Source organism: Channa argus, chromosome 4 (genome assembly GCF_033026475.1).
Source record: "Channa argus isolate prfri chromosome 4, Channa argus male v1.0, whole genome shotgun sequence".
Lineage (NCBI taxonomy): Eukaryota > Metazoa > Chordata > Actinopteri > Anabantiformes > Channidae > Channa > Channa argus.
The window spans coordinates 27,331,984-27,354,621 of record NC_090200.1 but is presented as its reverse complement, the minus strand read 5'-3'; the positions used below and the strand labels follow the sequence as shown (position 1 = coordinate 27,354,621).

At 38.2% G+C, this 22,638-nt stretch overlaps 2 protein-coding genes across 2 annotated transcripts; both read right to left on the bottom strand.

The window, feature by feature from the left end:
• Positions 1-156: 156 nt before the first annotated feature.
• On the bottom strand, positions 157-14,457 carry chst6 (carbohydrate sulfotransferase 6). The gene is made up of 2 exons (XM_067500308.1): positions 14,185-14,457; positions 157-4,396 (listed from the first exon to the last, which is right to left on the bottom strand). The coding sequence occupies exon 2, from the start codon at positions 4,314-4,316 to the stop codon at positions 3,114-3,116; it is 1,203 nt and encodes a 400-aa protein (XP_067356409.1). The 5' UTR covers positions 4,317-4,396; positions 14,185-14,457; the 3' UTR covers positions 157-3,113.
• A 1,873-nt stretch (positions 14,458-16,330) lies between these two features.
• On the bottom strand, positions 16,331-22,279 carry tmem231 (transmembrane protein 231). The gene is made up of 7 exons (XM_067500310.1): positions 21,786-22,279; positions 21,521-21,687; positions 21,156-21,284; positions 20,101-20,244; positions 19,560-19,641; positions 18,259-18,364; positions 16,331-17,046 (listed from the first exon to the last, which is right to left on the bottom strand). Exons 1-7 carry the CDS (start codon positions 21,922-21,924, stop codon positions 16,884-16,886), a joined length of 930 nt encoding a protein of 309 aa, XP_067356411.1. The 5' UTR covers positions 21,925-22,279; the 3' UTR covers positions 16,331-16,883.
• Between the last annotated feature and the right edge of the window lie 359 nt (positions 22,280-22,638).

Below are 22,638 nucleotides of genomic sequence, written 5' to 3'. Positions count from 1 at the left end.
CTTTCCCTTTTATTGTATTGATTTTGTGTACTTGTGCCAGCTCTGGCAGGCAGGTGGCGCCCAAATGTAAATGATGCACAGACATGGTCTCATAAACCCTGTGAAGCCAGGAAGGTTCAGTTATTGTTCCAGGAACAGAAGAAAGATGACAACGGCTCTATGTGAATATTTATTTGAGTCATTAGTATCACAAAGTTTCTGCTTCATAAATCATCTTTAGTTAATTACAGGAACAAAGTGGCAGGTTGGTCAGCTCAACCCTCTGAAAGGCAAAGTGAAGGACAACAACCAGTCGAAAGTTCCAAGTCTTTCACATTGTAGAGGGTCTTTTTTCCAAAGTAAAACAGACATGATGTTGATCTACCTGTTGTCTCGTAGACATTTGTCATTCAGATAATTTTAGTTTATTAAAAGTTTATCTAAATCTGAGTTGCTAATGATAGAAAACATGTTGGATTGTCATTGAGGGGTCATCAGCATTGATGTCTTCAGTGTCCTTCTGGGACCTGCTTTTCAGCTAAAAGTGCAAACTGAACTTTTATTTTTAGCTTGTACAGCTGATGATATAAATATGGATAACTAGGACAGTGATGAGGAACAATAATAATTAATCATTTCTCTGTAACACAGCTGTGAAACACTGTTAGAAAAGGGCTGTGTTCAACTCTCAACAGCTACAGAAATATTGATTAATGCAACAGCTGATAGAGCAGCATGCAAACAGAACCCTCTGTCCACTGGAAAATCTATAAACATTACTGCACACATACACACTCCCCATCCACATTACAGACAGGATAATGTGTACTCAGCAAACACACATGCAGCATATGTCTTGATTAACCCACACACACACTGTAATCTTAACTTTCAGCAACATTAACTAGTGATGCTTTCAACACAGCAGTCATTGTGGTGCTTATGTTAATCTATTACTTCACAGCCTAAAGTAAAAAAATTGCAGGCTCTTTTAATAGGTAATCGTCTCTACGCTAAAGCTCTGGACATGCCAATATTCTGTAAAGAACTGATTAAGTGATTTATTATGAATTGTTGCTCTAAATATTCAAGTGAACAAAAGAGACATGCTACAGACCCATCTTCTGTTAAAATCTCAGACTCCATCTGTGAGAGGAAGTCCTGCAGGACTTCCCTACAAGACTTCCTCCAGCATCCTGCTGCTTTCTACACTTGGAATGCACTGAAACAAATACACAGGCCTGGGTAACTGAAACTAAAATCATTCAGAACAACCCTTTCACAGACTTGTTTGGAGTGGTCTTTTGTCTACATGTGTAGTTTTTGTGGAGAATACTGATTCACCAGTAACATTCACTGCAATTTATATAATTATTTTATTTTTATATTTATATCTATCTATCTATCAATTTGTTGTTTTTTTTTTTTGCTCCGTTTGTTAAAAAGCCAAATTAAATAAAATCAATTATGATTTGAAGCTGTATTAAAGGGCAGATGTAGAAACATTTTATTGGGGTATCCAAGGTGGGGCACGTGCTTAAAATAAGGCACATTTTTAAAATTATTCATAAAGCTTTAAACTGAAATTTTAAAAACCTTTATGGAATTAGTAGTGTGTTTATAAAGTCTTTTCAGTAACAGAAATTTCAAATATGTGACTTGTATACCATTTTTAACTTCTCTTTGTGCTGAAAGTCCTACAGAAAGTCCCTAGCACCTTATTACTGTGGAAGAGATGATAGCTGGGGTTGCCAGTAAAACTATGGGGCAGCTAATGCCATACCATGTCACTCCCCCGCCCCTAGCTGTAAAAATATAATCAATCAGTAGAAGTAACTTTGATTTGGTATTTCTGAGTGAAACAACGGCTTTCTTCTTATCCCCTCTGGGGTTGCCACAAGCGGAACGTGTTCCACGGGGTAATTTGGCGCGAGTTTTTATGCCTGATGCCGTTACTGCTGCAACCCTCCTATTTTTTCTGGGCTCTGGACCGGCCCCAATGCAGCCCTAGGTGGCTGGGCGGGGCTAAGCCATATACTGTACAAATTTTTTGTGATAAGGGCAGTGAAAGTGAACCAAAAATATATGGCAAAAAGAGTCATATTACATAATATTCTTTCCCCCAATCAACAGAATATTAAATGCATATTCAACTTGCAGATACACACACAGACAGACAAAAATTCACACCTGCATGCAATTTAGAGTCTCCAATTAATGTAACATGCAAGTTTTGGGACTGTGGTGCAAGTAAGTAAAGGGTGAACATACAAACTCCACACAGAAAGGCCACAGATGGCAGGTAGATTCAAACCAGTGAACTTCTAGCTGTTAGGCTGCACCAACTGTTCTACCACTATGCTGCGTAATTGCAAATGTAACCCTAAACCTCATAACTATAATGAACATTCAACAGTTTTACTTTTTTTTCCATGCCAAAATGGAGGAGATGCAAACTCTTCCACCCCACCGCCCCAACTGTGATATTGATTTTGGAAACATGCTTGAGCAAGTATTTTCCAGAGAACATGTAAACTAAGTAGAAAGGCACTTATCTGTACTAGTTTGTTTAAATACAGCATCTGTGTCCAAACCCTGCAGTTATCTGTCCACTGCCTTATGCTTCTCTGAATTATAGTCATGTGTTAGCAGGTAGATTTTTCAGAAATACTTTGTAAAGTCACCTTGTCCAAATTGTAACATCAAGTTGTAACAAGACTGACTCACTATATGCAGCATAACTGCTCTGGATACATACTGTAGCTCAGAACATCAGAAAATGGTCTGTTTATTAAAAAGGCTTCAGGTAACAAAAACAAAAAACTAATCTTATCCAATCTGGTACTATGTTTTCTAGTTTATTTCAAAATGTATGGGATACAGCATTTTCTAGCTCTTCTATCAACCCTACTTTTGTATTGTCAAACAATACTGTCATTTGAGTGCTGTCATTTGAATCGTCCCACACCACTGATCGGGTGAATTGTTTATTCAATGCTTTAACACTGGACATCATCTGAGTGTCCCCTTTGTCAGTTTCTCTGTCTGTTGCAGCACTATTGTAGGGAACCAATATAGCCTATGTAGAATATAGACTATGTTCCTTTTAGTCTTTTGATGAAAATGTCTGTCGTTCATGTTTTAACTCTCGGATGTTCTGTTTTTGAAGGTAACCAGCTGAAGTGATATGGTTCCCGTGGTACTAGAAGATCTATGTCAAGTTTCTTCTGTTCCTTTTCACTGTTTACTGTCCTGTACCCAAGCAATGACATAGCCCCTTTACATACTTCCTGGATACGTCTGACCTTGTTGTGTGGTAGCATGGTACGCCAAGCCTGGGAGATGTCAACAGCATTTCGTGAGGTGATTTTAAAGGCCTCTTTGATGGAGCCTTTGCCTTTTCCATGAGTTACCTTGTAGATCCATTCCTCCAACTGTTTGGTCATCTCCAGTCCTACAAACTTATACAAGGCAGTTATCTCGTCAAGTGGATTGCGTGCCAAATCTTCATAGCGCACCATTTTGTAGCGGCCCTTTAGAAATGGAGGGGGCTTCACCATGGCCCTTTCATTGATGAGCACATGGCTACGGCAAATCTCCTGCATAACTTGATACTGCACCTCAGCTGTTGGTAGACTTCTCTGCTCTAAGACTACGGCATTGTCACTCACGAAGGCTTTGGCTGACTCCTCTCTTGAACGCATCACAGCTCGTGGATCTCGGACCAGATGGATAATGCGGAAATCCAGGCTTGGGTCCTGAAAAAGCGGGTAGAGGGATTCCAGCTCAAAAAATCTCACTTCTTTTAACACCACATGACTGTAAGTGCCACAGGCCTCCTGCACCACATCCAGGTCCTTGCCATCACACATCTGGAGGCATTGCGTCTGGTTACTGAACTGGTTGCGTGGTGTGAGAGAACAGGCCGGAGGTGAGCACAAGGCTCTACTGTGACTCCACATAAACAAGGAGGAGACATTGTGATGTTCAGGCAGGTAGGCTTCCATCACTGAGAAGTCACACTGGAATACGCTCCGCAGTAGATCCCTCACAGCCATGCGGAGCGCCCGTGCACCAGGTTTCTGCAGCTTAGTCCATACATGCCAAGCGGGTTCCATAAGATAGAAGACAGAGGGGTGCTGACTGAATACCTGACCCAGGAAGGATGAGCCTGATCGCCACGATGAGAGTAGAAGAACATGAACTTTGTTATCAGAGGGGGGGGAAATGTTGCAGGGACTGAACTGGATGTACCAATTGCAGAACAGCACCACTACTGCCCCCTGCAGGACTCCCAGGAAAATCATGGTACTGAGGTTCAGTCTACAGCGGGGCATGCTGGCTGCGAATCAGTTTAGGTCTCTGGAGCTTGATGTGGATCCTGAGGAGCTGTGTGCTGCCTCTTCTGCAAAAAGAGCTGCAGGGTGAGAAGAGGAAGATAAATGGAGATGAAAATGTTTGCACACTAACAATTTCCTCACAAATCACCTCTCAATGACTCTTACAGAACAGAAAAAAGTCATGTAATAATTGTAAATGTAAAAATATTGTGTTAAAAAATAGCAACTATGTTTGGGTTTTTCATTTGCTGTCTTGATTTCTTTGGGCAGCAACAAATCCACAGAATGTCTACACAATCCTGGAGAGACACACAGACTATACAGTGAGAGGTGTGCACCCACCACTCCTACTAGCTTGAATTTCAGGGAAGGGTGCACTGTACTCTGTTATCCAAGACATAAAGTGGCTCACCAGGTACATGACACTCTGTCTATACAAAGCAGCACCAGCAGTTTCAGTGCTCTGTGCAAGTTTGCACTGGAAGCACAGTACAGGCCATTCAAATACACGGCCCAATAAAACTATGGGAAAATAGTTTTAAAGTGTAAAAATGCATATAGCATAATTAAAAGACAAGCTGTTACATGCCTTAAACACATCTACCAAATCAGGACGGTAGAGGAAGCAAATATGTCTGGTTGTTTAAAGAGTGCTTGGCCAATCTCTGCTCATGAACAATTACTGACACAACAAACTGTTTAAAGTTCGGTTTCAATAATTTCACTTTAGTGGGGCAATCATGAAGTTTCATTCTGCAATGATTAATCACAAGAAGGAAGAAAGACAAATTATTTAGCCGCCTATGTGCTGTATTGATTGCCATTTTTTATAGCTCTCCTGCCATGCGTAAATTGTGTAATGACTATTCTTGTTAATTTAAAAAAAAATCTCTCATCGACGCTACTGTATCTGAGAGGCAATTAGTTATAATTTAGGTGCTGCAAGTGTAAGTGAACGTATTGGAGGTCAGATTGAAGCCTCTTTTATAAGATGATGCTTTACATCAGCATAATAGTTGAGTTTACCTTAAAAATAAACCTTTGTTAAACAACTTATTTTTGGGAGCTTTTTTGGTTTAATTTAGGAGTGATTTAATAATTTGAATATATAGGAAAGTCAAATTAAAAGCTACATTCATTATTTTGAAGCCATACATTACAGAATGCCTCTGACATTAAACATTAATATTTCTTATTCAATATTTTATTTTAAAATTTGATCTTCTGCTTGGAATAAAGTGTATTATAGCTCATTCATCCATTTTTATATTTCAATGCTGTGTGTACATGTAAGAGGGCATGTGTGTGAACTGGAGAAAGTGTGACGTATGTAACCAAATCACATTCTCACTATGACTCACCATACTATTATGGGAAGAAAATCCTCAATGAAAGATAAATTCCTTTAAGGTAAGACTAGAAGCAGGGAAACCCTCCACTCTTGCTCAAGCCTACTCTAGCATCTAAATTTAGTCATAAACAAAAGAGAAAAAAAAAATAAGAATGAAAGGAGGACAGTGTCTGAGCTCCTCTCCTTCAGAACCGGAAGATACATGTTAAAAACCAAACATCCCAACAAATCCTTTGTTCTTCTCTCCCTGTCATTCAGTCTCAGTGCTTCTTTTACCTACTATTGTACACACTACGTATACAGTACATAGTCATGCAGCCATCACAATAATCTGTCATCTATCAACCAGTTACACATTATAAACTTTACTGGAACAGACTGAAACAATGTGATCCACCCTTGTTACACATTTTGAAACTGCAGCTTTGTGGGGGGGGATTACGTATATAAATAATATGTCTTTTTTAAACTTCAGTTGTCTGTTTAGTGAATTGTTAAGCCTGACCCGCTACTTTGGAAATATTTTCAACATTCTTCACCAAGACCAAACTGTAGAGGCAAATGTTGTAAGGACACAGGTCAAATCACATTAAGGTGTGGAGGTTCATACACTTTGGGGTCAGAAGCTGACCAAGTTCAATGACCAGACGAGACCTGAGAGCAGACTTGACTGACTTCAAGAACGTCTGGTGAGGTAAGGTTCTGCATTTTTGTTTCTATATCAGTATTTTCTTATTCAGGGGGAGTAATTCGTCTTCTGCAAAAAGTTGTTTGGACATTTTTACTGATCTTGGAATACTTCTGTAAAATTACAGTTAAAGACAACTGCTGACAATAATAATAGCATCAAAAGAGATATTCAGCAATATGTACATGAGACTTTTCATGGGAACACAGATTATGGCTATAAACTGGATAATGTCTTGTTTGGTTTTACTTTGCAAAACTTTACTGGGCTCCATGATCTTTGCATAGTGATAAAAAGCCCAATGCCCGTTCTTATCTGATGAGCACTGTCAGTACACATGCACATGCTAACAGAAGCATGGCCCTGAACAGAGGCCAACAGTGCCAACAGGACTGACACGGCTTCTTAAGGGGTTCACCAAGAAGGAGAAATTTTCAATTATTGCAAAAGTGAGACAACACACATCATCAGATTTCTTCAGTTCAGTTTTCTTGAACCACAATGACCCAAAGCACTTTCTCACATGTGCAGTTTCATGCAAGTAAAGACAGTAGCTAAGTCTCGAAGAGACTCAAGCATTGTTTCTTCATCTTCTCTTCTAGGTTATTGTTTGTGACCCTTCTCAGAAAGACCATTTCCATGGCGGGACCTGCAAGCCCTGGTATCTCTCGTGGGAACACGTTGAAAGATTTACTGAATGGGTTATATTTTAGATTTCCGTTTCTAAGTGTGATCCATGGGTTTGACGGTGTTTCCTCAGTGCCACCAGGATTGCAACAGTGTTTACCCATGCCTGTAACAGTGGTTAAAAGTGCTTATCTGCATCTCTTTTGATTGGCTAAAAAGTTGGTTAAATTACTCACATTTGATGGAGATGGAAATACAAAGAGGAAGAAAAGGGACACTGTCTAAAACAGTGAAAAACTAATAATGATAAATACATAAATGAAGGCTGCGCTCCTCTACTGACCCGCTGTGACAGTAGCACTGACCTACTGTGGCATCACTTTCCAGGATCATGACAGAAATTCAGAACACAGAACCCAAATCAACAATTGAAAGGCAGCAGACAGCAGTGTAGCAGGCACATGGGAACAGACCACATCACAAGATGGCCCTGGCTTCTCTTGTGTGGCGTCAACAACACACAATAAGGCTTCTATGACTGGCTGCTTTCCATTCATAAGTTGCCACATACTGCAATTCCTCTGACTGGGTGCAGCTGTGATCCAGGTAAGGTAACTGGCAGTTTCAAATAACTTCTCTTTCCTTGCAATCTAGACCACATCAGTGTGCATTTACATACTACATGTTCTGTTATTAGCAGCAAATGCTGTACCGTTACTCTCTTTTGTTTCAGTTCCTTTTGAGACTCCTTACCTATAGTACCACCAACACATACTGAAATTTCTCAGTGTTTTATAAAAGTTCATGGCAGCGTTGGTAATGTAAAACAGAATTATACTGTGTTCAGTGTGAGTCACGTTTTAACTGTCTTGTGATGGAAAGTTGATCACATGGATGATTTCTGATTTAAAACTTTTGTCAACTACACTATTAAATGGATGGCTGGGCAGAGCAGAGTGGATTGATTTTAAGTGTCAAGCTAGCCCTAGCATAGGTTGCATATTGTAGCTTTAACTATAGGTGCCCCAGTTGCCGGCTTGCAAATGTTGTACTTAGTCCTGAAAATAAACTTCAATCAGAACATGCTGTGTTAAGCTTCCTGCTGTGCTCAGCTGTCTGTATCATGAACCATTACACTAATAATGTCCTCAGGGTTGTTTCAGGGTGTTGTGCAGCTGCACAGAGAAGCAGTGAGTACCAGTGCAAAGAGCACTGTGTTCAGATGAGAAATACTACTCAGCTAGGCATTCTTCTTCAACAACAACCTCAAACAGCTGCTCCCTTTGGCAACTGCTTAAAGGCTACCTTCCATTAATTGTGCTAAACACTATACAAACATTTCACAGTGATGTAGCTGTAGAATAAAAAGTTGAAGTAACTATGTGATATCCAGATAGTTGTCATATTGCAGCTTTTTTAAACCTTTTTAAATCTGTTTTTAGAAAAACAAAACATCACATTGGGGAAATTCTTACTATTAAAATAACAATTATGCAGTATAATAAACAGTCATTGATTCAATTTCAATGAATTGAGTAGTTAATTATTCCATTGCAGATCTAGATATTACTTTTCAAGTTAAAATACATAACTGGAGAAATATTTAAAAACGGACTAAATGTGTTTCACTATGAGTAAAAATAATACCAATATAATTATATTCCATTCATTCTACCATACTGATCACACATACAAATTGCACTCACATTACCTCCATGACCATGTCCTCCTGTCCAAAGACTGAAACAAAAAGGTCTCCAGCAAATGTGGGCTTAAGAGATTTTTTGTTTTGCCAATTGATTCCACACAGGCCTCAAGAATATTGTTAATGCCCCTAATAAAATATAAGTCCCACATCTGATTTTACTTTCTCTACCAACCTGGACTAAATGTAATTAAACTGCAGACAAGCCACCATCTTCCACGTTCATGCATGCAGACGTATTTCGAATAATATTCAGTGTAACGTTATCATAAAAACTTACTGGATAAATCCTCTTTATTTCACCAATGTGCTTCAGTACACAGCACTTCATCAAGGTGATACAAAAAATGTTTGAGAAACAGACTCTATATATGTTAAAGAGGCTGGCTCACAATCAATCATCCAATGAGAGCCAGACACACATGGCCCTCCTCCAAAGGATGATGTCAAAATAAGAGTATATAACAAAATAAAAGTGAACTAAAAATACTAGTACAAATCAAAGAATTATTATTTTTTGTCCTTTCAGCTTATCCCGTGAGTTCAAATAACTAACCCAAAATCTATTCACAAATATATTAATAGAGTTAGAAACACTGACAATAATTAAGTCTACAAGCTAACTGAGTTTTAAAAGTTTTAAAAATGGCTATTAAAAAAACATGTTCTGTCAAAGAAATTTAAGACTGTAACTTCAGAAAGCCCCTGTTTACTTCCTGAGACGGTTGACATCACCCCCCTCTGGTTTCCAAATTGATCCGTTCCAGTAAACAAAAAATCCTACAGTTTATGCTCTGTAGATTGTGCAGCCATTAGTAGTTTTTTGTCACCTCTTTTTTGATGGATCTTAACTACTTATCTTGTTAAGGTATCCCAGCTGTCACTTGGCAAGAGTGACAGCTGATAGTCACCAGTCTATATCAGGCCAACACAGAAAGATTCATTCACACCTATAGGTCATTAATTAACCTTGTGAGAGAGAAATCAAACAAACATAGGGAGAACATGCAAATGCCACAGAGAGGCCAGGGATTTGAGCTGGCTGGCAATGGGAGTGGGCTGTGGGGAATTCAGTGTCATATGTATTGAACCATTAACCCTGTGGTTTGTGGATGACTGCCTTACCTACTGAGCTACAGTCACCCCCACTAGAATGTATCTCCCTGATTGAGTAAAAAAACCTCATCAGGGTATCCCCACCAGGTGGTGATGTGGGCAAGAGACATCTTCCTTTTACTGCTTTAAACACAAAGCTCTTTAGGTTCTATCACAACAGAATGGCATGGCTTGTTGTCATTACTGTCCACATAGCTGTCCCTTTCATCTAAAGACAGGGGTTTTTTTTATTGAAAAAGTGATTATTTAAAAAAAAGACAAATTTATTTAGTGGTCTACAAGATTAATTAGATATTGTCTCTGTGATTCTACCAATTCCTGAGAAAAAATGATTTTGGTTAAACAAAATAAAGTTTTTGGGCGATACTATGAAAGAGAAATAAAGCCTCATCAAGTTACTTTCTTATATTACTTACTTACTTATCACTGAGCTGAAGAGTTTCTTGGTATTTCTGTGTGGTCCTTCTCAAATACCTACCTCAGTCAGATTCCAATTGCATTTGTATACAATTTTATTATTATTATTATAGGTGGAGGGCTAGGATGAATACAGGAGACCCATCATAAAGACATCATAGAGACATAAACAACAGTAGCCACACATTTTGTTGAGGCTAAAAAATTTTTGATGGTCTTTTTTTAAATTTGTATTGTATTTGTATTTTATTTGTATTTGTATAGTTGCATCTCTTTTCCTGCAACACAATGTGATGTCATCTGGAAAGGTGCTGTGCTGACTAATCATAGACATTCAAGTGCACATTCCAGATAGGAGATTACCTGACAATGTGAATGTCATATTTCTGTGATTTGACTAAACACTGCACAATACAAAACACTGTGCATTGTTAAAATAAAGCATATAAGCCTTCTAACAAGCTTTTAAAACACATTCCATCCTTCTGACTGGATTTTTTGGATCATATGTCATTCTCTTACTGGCACATGAAACAGTACAACTAACACAATACCTTGTTTTGTATCAATGTGAAGCTAATACCTGTGTGAATTTGGCCTAACCTTTACTCAGCAATTACTTACAGACACTATAAACCCTATTTCCCCCAATTTAATGTTTTTAAATGTAATTCATATTAATGAAATTACTGGTACAGTAAAGGTAAAGTTATTCATATTGCCTCCGATTTCGTTTGGCTATAGTAAACTAAATCCAACGATATGTTATTTTAAATATTCATGGAGAAGGCAGTTTGTAGTAAGTAAAAATAATTACCGGGGTCTAGAAAGTGTTTACCAATTACTTAAAAATGCCACAGCACCAATTAATTTGTTTCATCTGTGCACATTATCTAGCGCCAGCTGTAATTTATTCACACCTACAAGCAATTTATGAGTTACCAATTAATCTGACATGCATGTCTTTGGACTGTGGAAGGACACCAGAGTACCTAGAGGAAACATGCAAACTCCACACCAAAAAAATAAGTTATTTATTAATTATTAAATTAATTATTTTGAAAGTCAGTTGTACACCTGCTGGGTCTTTAAAACCATTTATAAGATTTGTCTCTTGAACGTCAGAAGGTTGCCATGGGAATGTTTCAATGTGTTCCAATGTGTAAGGACGACATCATCAAAGGGATGGGAATTAGAAAATCAGGAAGGACAGAACAAACACAGGGGTGAGACACACTCACCTCTAGGTGACTGTGACTTTTAAGCAGGTGTAGGCACATTAATGGAATGACTATAGTTCCTCTTAGTCTTACTCATACAATAGTTATTGTTCACCTTGACATTTGTTTGCTTCTTTACCTCTAAAATGTGATAAATTAGTCAAACAAATAAATATTATGCTGAAAAAATATATTCTGAAAGCCAGTTGTACACCTGCTGTGTGTTTACAACCATTTATAATATTTGTCTGTTGAATGTCAGAAGGTCGCCATGGGAATATTTCAATGTGTTCCAATGTGTAAGCAATACATACACATAGACACGGGACGTAGAAAATCAGGAAGGACAGAACAAACACAGGAGTGAGACACACTCACCTCTAAGTGACTGTGACTTTTAAGCAGGTGTAGGCAGGTTAACGGAATGACTCCATTGTCGGGGAAAAGTGCTGCATCACCATCTCTTCCTACTTTTACAGTGATGTATGGTATATTTCTATTTCACATATTATTTTTTTCATATTTCATCACAACAGTGACTATGTTGAGTCAATCTTTTTACTTATTGACGTTTGGTAATGTTACATTTAATCTCATGCTGTATTATAACTGACTCCATGTTGAGTCAGACCTAATACCCGAGTTTGCAAAGTTAACATAAAGTTGTATTATATTTTATACAAACTAGAATACTTTTTGAGATATAAAGATGAAAACTTAACTTCAGCATGTAGCGCCCACTAGTTGCAAAACAACATGGCATAATATACTCTAAGTCAGAGTACTGTCCTGCAGCTATGGCCAAAGTTTTGTTAAGACATGTGATTTTACTTAAGAGTTATGCCCTCGGAAACCCCCAGTCAAAAACCAAAAAAAAAAAAATGTAATGTCAATAACTGGCCACCCCGTGGGGCAGTAAGGACTTTCTTTTCATAATTAAAACTCTCATCATGAGGTATCTGCACACCTACTTTCATTACGTTCCCATTTATAGTTGTTTAAATGTTCCTCTGTCTTAGTCATACAATAGTTATTGTTCACCTTGAAATCCGTATGCTTCTTTACCTCTAAAATTTGATAAATCAGTCAAACTACTAAATATTATGCCGAAATAAGAAATTAAGGACAAACTCACATGTTGCGCACGGCCGGCATTTGAACCCTGCGTGTCCAGCATAAAAACCACATGATGACTGTCGAGCTCACTTACTGCACATCATAGAGTGAATTCAAAACCTTAGTGCATCGTCTCCAAAAATTATTAAATGATAATAAAGCACATAATTCCGCCGTGATGTAAACTGCAGTCTCGTGTTGACTCGCGCGCGCACACACACAAACACACTATAGCGCGCAACAGAAAACATCAATCGCAGCCAATTACAAAACTACAATTCCTATTTTTGCAGCGAGAGGACCCCTGTAGTTTGTGGTGGGATTTCTGTGCTGGTAGAGTAAGAACTGAAGTCATAAGAGCTGTTTAGAGACATCGAATCAGAGTTTTCTGTTTCTACAGCCATTTAAATATAAACGTTAATTTAAAAATGTCATTAAAAAAAAAACTAACAGTTACTAGCATGAAAGTAATAGCACACTGAAGCACAGCACATTTGAGAGTTAGAACCACGTTTCCAATTAGACAACTATTAGTTGAGCGGCTGTAGCTCAGTTGGTAAAGGTAGTTGTCCTTAGACCACAGGGTCAGTGATTCAAGCCCTGCTGCCGGCCACCGCCGCTGGTATGTGAATAGGAATCAACATTGTACAGCGCTTTGGATAAAAGCGCAAGTTCAGTTTTGAGGAGCTTTTACTGCACTCCAATATTTCCATGTTCTGCTACTTCATTCTTAAACTACATTTCCACTATATTTTAGAGACAACTTTAGTTACTAGTCACTTTTCACAAAATACAGTATTTTATAGCACCAGCTGTGCAGTGCCGGTCCAAGCCCGTTAGGGAGGGTTGCGTCATATCAACATGATTTGATCTGCTGTGGCGACCCTGAACTCACTGGATAAGCCGAAAGGACCAAAACAACAACAACAACAACAACAACAAAAGACTTTACTGACACACAGCAGTTTAATTATTACATTTTAATTATTATGATAATCAAAACAGTGTATGAGGTTATGAAAAACAACTTTTCATTTTCGCAGAGTTATTTATAACACAGTGTTCCTACACCGTGGTATTATTAGTTTTACTCAAGTAAGTACTCTGAGTAAGAATGTCTCTGTACAGTGAGTCCACTGAGCCGTCATAAACAGCCTTGAGCCAGTAGCCGGACACTAGAGGACACTAACAGCAGTTTAGACACATTTCATTAAACAAAATATCCCCAGTGTGTGTGTGAGAGAGAAATTCGATTAGTTGCAGATCTTGATCTATCCAATCTACGCAGACCATCACATTAACGGTACACGACCTCCGGCCTGTAAGGTGCAATAATGAGGTTGTGTCTGTCGTTCAACCGTTAGGACAGACACGAGTTTGGTCCATGGACTTGTAAAAGTTTCTTTGTTCTGTACCTACAGCCACAACCAGGCTGTTGGTTACTATGTGTTACTGTTTTATGGCCAAAAATAGCGAATTTATTACTGAATTTTTCGGAAAAGGTCGGCCTTAGAAAAACTAGCGGCGCAAGGCGATCCCCAAGGTGACCCGGAAAATAAGCGGTTTAGACCAAAGAGAAGGTTGTATTTGCGACCTTCCCTGTCCTTTTAGCGGACGGGTCCTACCTTTAGTTGCCCTTTGTGTGGTGCTGCCTGGCGACGGAGCCGTGCGCAGTGCTCCCCTCCGTTCTCGGGACACCTCACCTCGGATACTGCCGCTGCCCGTCTGTAGACCAAGACGTCTTTGGAGACGTGGCCAGGGGCTCCGCGGGGCTGGCTGACTGGCAGTGGGCTGACCAGGAGCTGCTGGTCATAAATAAAGCTGAGTGTGTATGTGTGTGTGGAGGAGCGAGCGGGGAGGCGGTCAGTTATCGCCAGCGCCAGCAGCACGAGCAAACTGATCAGCGCGCTGGGCTCCCATTTTTCCTCAGTCGGGAGTAAACCTCTACAGGGCTGGACCACCAAACCGTGCTTCTCCCAGCACACACTCTTTTATGGAAGGTCGCAATATTGTATTCCATTAATTAATTTAACCATTAACCATTAATTTTAGTGTTATTATGATTTTAAAGATTGGGAGTCAGGACTATTGGAGAGGTTCCAGAGGAATGAGACGCTGTCTGCTTATCAAAGAAAGACACACACATACACACACTCACACACTACAGTGGAAACGTCGGAGAGTTGAGAATGTCATATATGCAGTTAGAATGAACTTGAATTTTCTGCCCTGAGTCTCAGTAAAGTCAGCTGAAAAGAGAATGATTTGAAAAATGAAGACAACAATGAGAAAGGATCCATCTGCTTCCTGTATGTTAGATTAATATCCTGTCTGCATGTGGATGCAGCCACAGCCAAAGCTCTGCGTTGACCGGGTAAATCCTGGATGGAGAGTAACTCTGCCCCAGGACAGTGATGTGGAATCAGTTTTAAACATCAATGGTAAAGTGGGGAAAATAATACAGTCCTCTGTCAGTTAAACAATAGACAATTCACAGTAACAGCATTCACTAAAACATTTCTCAGGTTGTCACTCCAGTGCTTTGAACAATCGTTGATAATTGCTGTCTACTGGTATCAGTAGAGGCTTAATTCTCACTTTGCATTGACAGTTAAAGCTTGATTTCCTCCAGCAAGTTAAGGTTTTCGCTCTGAAAGATGTCAACTTTCACAGTTTTTACAGACGTGTGGCTCCCAGAGGATGTAGCCTAATAACTTTTAGTGTCTCATTTCGCTTTGCCTTTTAGGTCAAAGCACAGAAGAGTGTGACAGAGCTGTTAAAGGCTCTAATTTGTTTTAGATGTATTAGCACAGGGCTACAATAATAATGCCACATAACTTAAACCAAAAAAACATTTTTATTGTTTTGTTAATCCTTGAGCTGATCATTTTAAATTACAATGTTTGTCTGTAGCTGCACTCAGACGGAATCAGGGGCTGCACAGTGGTTAAAATTTAAACCTTGTAGACAAGCTGTTTAGATACTGCTCAGCACATGGGGTGTGACTCTAACTAAACTGTTTAGCCGAGCCTAAACTTGGAGACTGAGCAGCTGAAATGAGGTAATACAGGGATACAGGCCTAAAACTACACATGCACACAAACAGTGGACAAACTTCCCCTAGGACAGTGAGTCAGAGGGAGGAAAAAAATGGGAAATGAAAAGATTCAATGTTTCTTTTAGGCACAATGTTCTTGCAGAAAATAGGAGTACTTATATAGTACTTAATATATTTTCTCAAATAGTCCACATATCAAAGTTTTCTTGGGTAAGACACTGAATCCCAAGATGCTTCTGTCAGATTTTTAGTAAATGTCAGTTTAATTTAATAAAGTACAATGAGGAATTAAAAATTCTTAAAACTCATGTCTTGTATTGTGATCATCATGTAATGAAGTTGTGCTGGAGAAAAACCATATATGTCATTATCACTGCAGCAGGAGTTTTTCACGGTAGTGTCATAAATTGATCCCACCTGTGTGTAATTATTGTGTAGTGTTTGTGTATTTAATGACTTTTATGGGATGTCTGAAGTCATCAAAGTTTTGTTACAAAGTTACATAATTTTGATGTTGAAGTTTGACGTTCTGGAAGATGATTGTGCAGGTTTGCATTTGTGTTTAGAGTTTAGGGGAAAGGAGCATCATTTCAACAGCAATTGAGAAAAAAAAATCTCAACACCCTTTCATTCACCTAGAGCTTGCCCTATGTCTATATATACAAGCTACGGTAAATGGCAAATATAGAGAATGAATGTCTTACAGTTAAAGATTCCAATTGTGAAAATGTACAAATCATTTATTATTCCAAAGCCCAGTACAAACAGTGAGCACAGAAACAAACACATTTTTGTTGCTACTTTCACAAAGTGACATAAACATAGAAATGGTAAAAAAAAATATGTAACATCAAATTTATGATTTGCTAACTATCGTCTTGACCTGCAAAGAAACCTGAGGTGAATATAAATTAACTTGTGTGTCTCTCATCATGTTTGTATTAAAGACAGGGTCAAGTCTTTAAGGAAGGAAGTCCTTTGATTTGTTGATTAGTGTTAAGCAATGAAGACAAACTAAAAAGACAAAACCATGCAATCAATATAGGTGACCCAAAAACTTTAAATTGTACACAGTTAAATATGGTCTCTAAACTATTATAGCATGGGTTACGACTGGAGCAGGAAGCTTCTTATGATGTAATTACAAATTACAAAACTATTGCGCAAAAACAATAATTACATTTCAGATTCTGTGAGTCATTGTGACACGTGTAATATAGCAACCTAGTGGGTGTAGTACCTTGAAATCAAAGGACTACAATTGCATCATGACAGATGAGGTTTTCCCATGGGTATAGGTATGGTGGTTAGAACCTGATTCTGAAAAACAAATTTCTGTATACGTTCAAAGACCCATATGAAAATAAGGAGCACACTGACATATTGAATCCAGGCAAATTTGATGGTTTCCCAGAAGCCAGGACGATAGGTGGAGAGAAAAGGTTAAGGCAGAATTAACATGAAATGTTTTTGAATACTTTGCAAAGTGTGTGGTTCAGTGCCTACATTTTAGATTTTCTTGCATCTCCTTAGTGGTGCCTAGTCTTGTAGATTATCTTAGTTTAGTCTTATAATTTACTGATTCTCAGGTGCACAGCCAGAGGATTGGTCAGAGTAGCACAATCCAGCTCTAGCACCAGCCCCAGCAATTATGATGTCACAACACAACTGTGACATCACAGTGAGCATAAAATTTTAGATTTTTATTGAAAGATTATTAGGGGCAGCAGTGGCTTAGTTGGTAGAGTAGCCAACAATTGGCTGAATGTAGAAGAGTGCAAGAGCCTCAAATTGCCCAAGTCTAGCTGCTGAGGTTGTGAAAGCTAGTGTGCATCTCAGTGCCAGTCCCTATCCCAATAAAAATTGGTGTTGCATCAGGAGGAGCATCTGGTGTAAAAACCTGTGCAGGACAAAAGATCAAAGGTGGTGATCCTGAGCTTACAGGATAAGCCACTGTATGAGCCTTTTAGCCTCATTTGAGTATGCATCATAATTTCTTTGATGTTCAAATAAAGCTTGCAGTGCAGACTGTGAGTTTGTTATTGCAGGATGATTCTGAAATATTTTTTAAAACAGTAATTTTTTCCTCTTTAGATCAGGTTGTGGGTTAAGCACAACAGCATTTATGTTTATTTTATTGTATCAACTGAAAAACCTTTTGAAATGTAAATGATATTCACTGAAGTAGCAATAATCTAAACACTGCAGTGAACCCACTCTGTGGATTATTGAGGAAATAAATTGTCCAAAAAAAGAAGAAAAATCAGTTTTGGGATGAGTGATTGGTTGTTTTGGCCTATTTACAGCTCATTTACATGAGATGAGAACAGGTTCACTGAGGAATACTGGCAATTCACCTCAAGAGAAGTCTGGTCAAAAACTGGTCAAAAAATTTTTTGGCAGTAGATTTTTTTCTTCAACGGAAATAAAAAGTCTTAAAATTAGCTCAGCTGGTAACACTTATTACAAGAAGACAGAAGTGGTTATCAGTGAGAAGCAGGCATTGCAGTATTATAGCATGTGAACTCACTGTAGGAGAGAACACATAGTGATATACTTATCTTCTTACACCTTCATTATAAGTTGTTAAAAAACACCCTGTTAAAACCCTCACACACCCATTCATGTATTTAAAGGATATCTAATGACCTCCAATGGATAGCGGATTTCTGCATTAAGTTCAAAGGGCAAACCCGGGGGTCGTCCCACAGTCCAGACTGGCATAGGACAGGATATTACTGTGCTCACTATTGAAAAAAAGAAAGGGAAAAAAGTCAGAAAGAGGGACAGCTGTCATATTTTACAAAATGCTTGTGTAATGCTGTGAATATGATAACTGCAAAGCTAAATTAACCAAAAAAAACATGGTGGTTTGAACCAGGCTTCAGTCACACAGAATATTCAAACAAAATACAACCCCAATTTAAAAAAGTTGGGAGGATGTGTAAATGTAAATAAAACAGAATGCAAGGATTAGCAGATCTCATCAACCCATATTTTGTTCACAATAGAACATAGACAGCATATTAGATGTTGAAACTGAGACATTTTATAATTTAATGGAAAAGATTAGTTCATTTTGAATTTGATGGCAGCAACAAATCTCAAAAAAGTTGGAACAGTTTTTATCATTGTGTTGTATCCGCTGTTCTTTTAACAACCGTAAATGTTTGGGAAATGAGGAGACCAGTTACAGGAGTTTAGAAGAGGAATGTCGTCCCATTCTTGTCTGATTCAAGGATTCTAGTTGCTCAACAGTCCCGGGCCTTTGCTGCCGAAGTTTTGTATTATTATGTGCCAAAATCTTTTCTTTTGGTGACAGACCTGGACTGCAAGGAGACCAGTTCAGGACCTGGACCCTTCTCCTGTGTAGCCATGATGTTGCGATGGATGCAGAATGTGGTTTAGCATTGTCTTGCTGAAATATGCAAGGCCCTGAAACATTGTTTGGATGGGAGCATATGTTCTTCTAAAACCTCTATGTACTTTTCAGAATTGATGGTGGCTTTCCCGAAGTGTAAGCTGCCTACGCCACAGTCACTAATGCACCCCCATACCATCAGAGATGCAGGCGTTTGAATTGTCTGCTGATAACAAAATGTTCCCTCTCCCTTTTAGTCCACAGGACATGGCATGGCGCCCATGGTTTCCAAAAAGAATTTCAAATTTCCTCCATTTGTTTTTAATTTGCAGCAATTACTTATCCAGCCTTTTCTTCCTCTTCTTCAAACCTTTTTGAGATGTGTTGCTGCCATTAAATTCAAAATGAGTTAATATTTTCCATGAAATTGTAAAATGTCTCAGTTTCAGTATCTGATATGTTGTTTATCTTTTATTGCAAATAAAATATGGTTTGATGAGATTGCAAATCATTCCATTCTGTTTTAGTTATGTTTTGCACATCATCCCAAATTTTTTTTTTTAGTACTTTTGTCAACTTACAGTTTCTTTCCTGATAGCTCCTAATGATGTTGTTAAGATCATATGCACTTGCAAAGGGGCTTGAACCATCAATCACGGATACCTGGATATCAAGAAAAAACAAAGAATGGAAAACTACTGTATACATTACAATAATACATTAACATTGTTTGTCGGCATATGGAGTACGTGTGGTCAAATACTGCAATGAAATATTTGTATTGTGACTATTTCGAGAGTTCCTTTTTTGGTTGGTTTTATTTAGTGTTTGTCTGGTATTTGTTCCTAACCCTTGCTAAAATAAACTGGTTAAATTTTGTTTTGTTATTACACGGGTAAAATAAACTAATTAATTAAGGGATTATAAAATGATTTCAGTGTAATAGAGGGTTCCTGGCTCACTTCACCTTTTCTTACTTATGTATTTATTAATGTCTGAGTGATGAACTGGGGTCAATTCTGCTCTACTTTCATTTATATTGGTGTATAAAAGAAAATGAGAAAAAAGAAAGCAAGGAAAGTGGTGGACAGAGAGGAAAACATTGAGACTATGTCCTCTTACATTGTAAATGTTGTAGAGTCCTCTGTGAGGCAGGGGTGTCCTCTGCTGCAGCCTCAGGTCTCCACTTATGAAAAGCTTAGCACCAGGGACAGAAGAGGAGTACTGCACATAGGCCAGGCTCTGCATCACCACTGTGGACATCCGCTGGGACAACACAAGAAATGTTAGCACACACCCTGGATAGACACTGTAGCTCACTGGAGAGCTACAGTATATGTATTCCAAACCTCTCCCTGAGTAAACAAACTGCTGATAAAAAGACCACAACTCTGCTGTTATTAACACATTTGGTATAATGTGTATAATCATATCTGTAGACTTATTATCAATGGGATTATGTGAACATGAATTACAATATAATACTTTAACCACAATGGTGAAAAATGTGTAGTATAATTGCTGTTTCAAAGCATTCAACACAATGACAAAGTGGAGGAATAGGTCACTAATTCTAATCATAAAATCTAATTTTTGGCTACTATAAATACAGGAAGAAACCAGCTCATTTATTTTAGTCATTTTAATTTTATGTTCCTTTTAAGTTTATTCTACTACAGTTCAGAGGGAGTTATTGTACTTTTTTTCCTCCAATACATTTAATAACATAGTTGGTTTACATATGCTCATTCTTTAAAATGATAGGTTATGTAATAAATAAAGTTTTCTTTGTCATATCAGTCATGTTTAAAGCAAAAAATAAATGAATGTTTTATTATTTTCCAAAGAAAACAGGTTTATGAAGCAGTTTTTTCTTTGCATCTGTACATGAATTAAATTTAATAGGACTTGAACATTTTAGATTTCTTCAGATCAAGCCTGGACTAGACTTGTACATTTATATTGTCAAAGCTCAACAGTTGTTAAAATGCCCATAGAAGCCCAGAGAAATCACATGTGCATAGTACTTCACCTTAAAAAAAGAATTTACAGTGGTACTTCTACATATAGTGGAGTGATTTTTGGGGCATTTACTTGCACTTTTGAGTACCAAGTTTATGTACTTGTTCAACCTCTGACTGTGAAAGGTTAGACAGAAGGTGCAGTGGAATACATACAAAGAGCTGGTAACTGAAGGTGAGCAGCAGCTGAACACTGTAGACCTGTTCCTCAGGTTTTAGAGGTAGCTGCAGCTGAAAAATCAAGAGGTCCAACTTTCCGTCCTGGTTTTGATCCTCCTCTCTCACCTGTAAGTGTGTGTGGATAAAAATAAAGCTGTGTAAAGTATTTGATTGTTCGATAATAACTTTCTCTACTGCAGCATTCATTAATATATAGCAACATCTGGAACATCTCACAGCCTTAAAATAGAAATATCTAAAATGTTTTTTTATGTACTGGCTGTGTTTTTACTAATGGCTAACTCATAAGGCACAAACTTCCTGCTGTATATTTAGGGGAACTGCAGTGAATCTGTTCTTACAGAGACAGTAGGGATCCGGAGGTTGGGCCCCAGCATGTTGTTAAGATTGGGGTAGGTGCTCCAGGCGACGTAGTCACCCAGAGTACTAGTTGCTGCCACCATCAAAGTCTGATACTGGAATCTCACAACTGGCTGTTCCTCATAGGTGCTTCTTTTTATCCAGAAACCTGAAACAACATGGCTTTAAGTTGTTTACACTTCGACGATTGTCTATGAAGGTTCTCACTGAATAGAAGTAAGGATAATTTTAGAGCTGTAACGTTACCTTGGCTCCTATAAGCAACCAGCAAAGGTGGGATGTAGGTAAGGCACAAAACAACAACCAGAAAGAAAGTGGCTTTTGTGCAAACACTTGTCTTGTATCTAACCAAAGCTGGATGAGAATACACTTCATAGAAAGCCATGGATAACAACAGAAATACTGCTCGTTCAGATGAAAAAAAACATCAGCGTTGTGGATCAAATCAGAAAGTTAGCTAGCTAATGCTCATGCTAGCATAGATGCCAGGTGAATGAATACTTCACAGAGGAATAACACGAGCATACGCCTGCAGACAACGAAGACCAAACCACATTAAGTAGCATCCACCTATCAACTAACCAAACGAAATCGCTTTTCCAAAGCGTGACGTACTAGCTACCATGCTGTTTGCATTAGCCTCCTAGCTCAAATTCCATGCACCGCGCCATGTTTCAGCGTTCTACCGTTACCATGGCTGCCAGTTGTAGAAATTGTGCTGCATTCAACGTCGATGCAATAGGTATAAAAACTTCTTGTTATTAAGATTTAGGAGTAATCGGGGAGTATCTCACGCTGCCACACATAGTTAAATCCCCCGAATTAGCAACAAACACAGTATAATATTTGCTTTTGTTTGGAAATTTGTTATGTATAAAATGTAATTTATTAAATAATCTTTCTTTACGTTACTGCTTTCGTGTTACAAAAATTGAAACAGAAAAATATAAAATGTTGCTGTACAGATTACATTAAGGTATATAACAGCATATTTTGCAATATTAGTTTAGAAATAGTTTCAATCTGCTTTCGACACGCCACTTGGTAAAACAACTCAGTTTTGGACAAGACTGTATCTATGAATGTGGTAGACTGCGTT

Bases quoted from the DNA above. Each gene is read 5' to 3' on its own strand.
- chst6 (XM_067500308.1), bottom strand. From the start codon at position 4,316: ATGCCCCGCTGTAGACTGAACCTCAGTACCATGATTTTCCTGGGAGTC.
- tmem231 (XM_067500310.1), bottom strand. From the start codon at position 21,924: ATGGCTTTCTATGAAGTGTATTCTCATCCAGCTTTGGTTAGATACAAG. The intron at 21,688-21,785 runs GTAACGTTACAG...ATGTTGTTTCAG, and splicing joins GGTTGCTTATAGGAGCCAAG to GTTTCTGGATAAAAAGAAGC. The intron at 19,642-20,100 runs GTAAGAGGACAT...CTTGATATCCAG, and splicing joins GACTCTACAACATTTACAAT to GTATCCGTGATTGATGGTTC.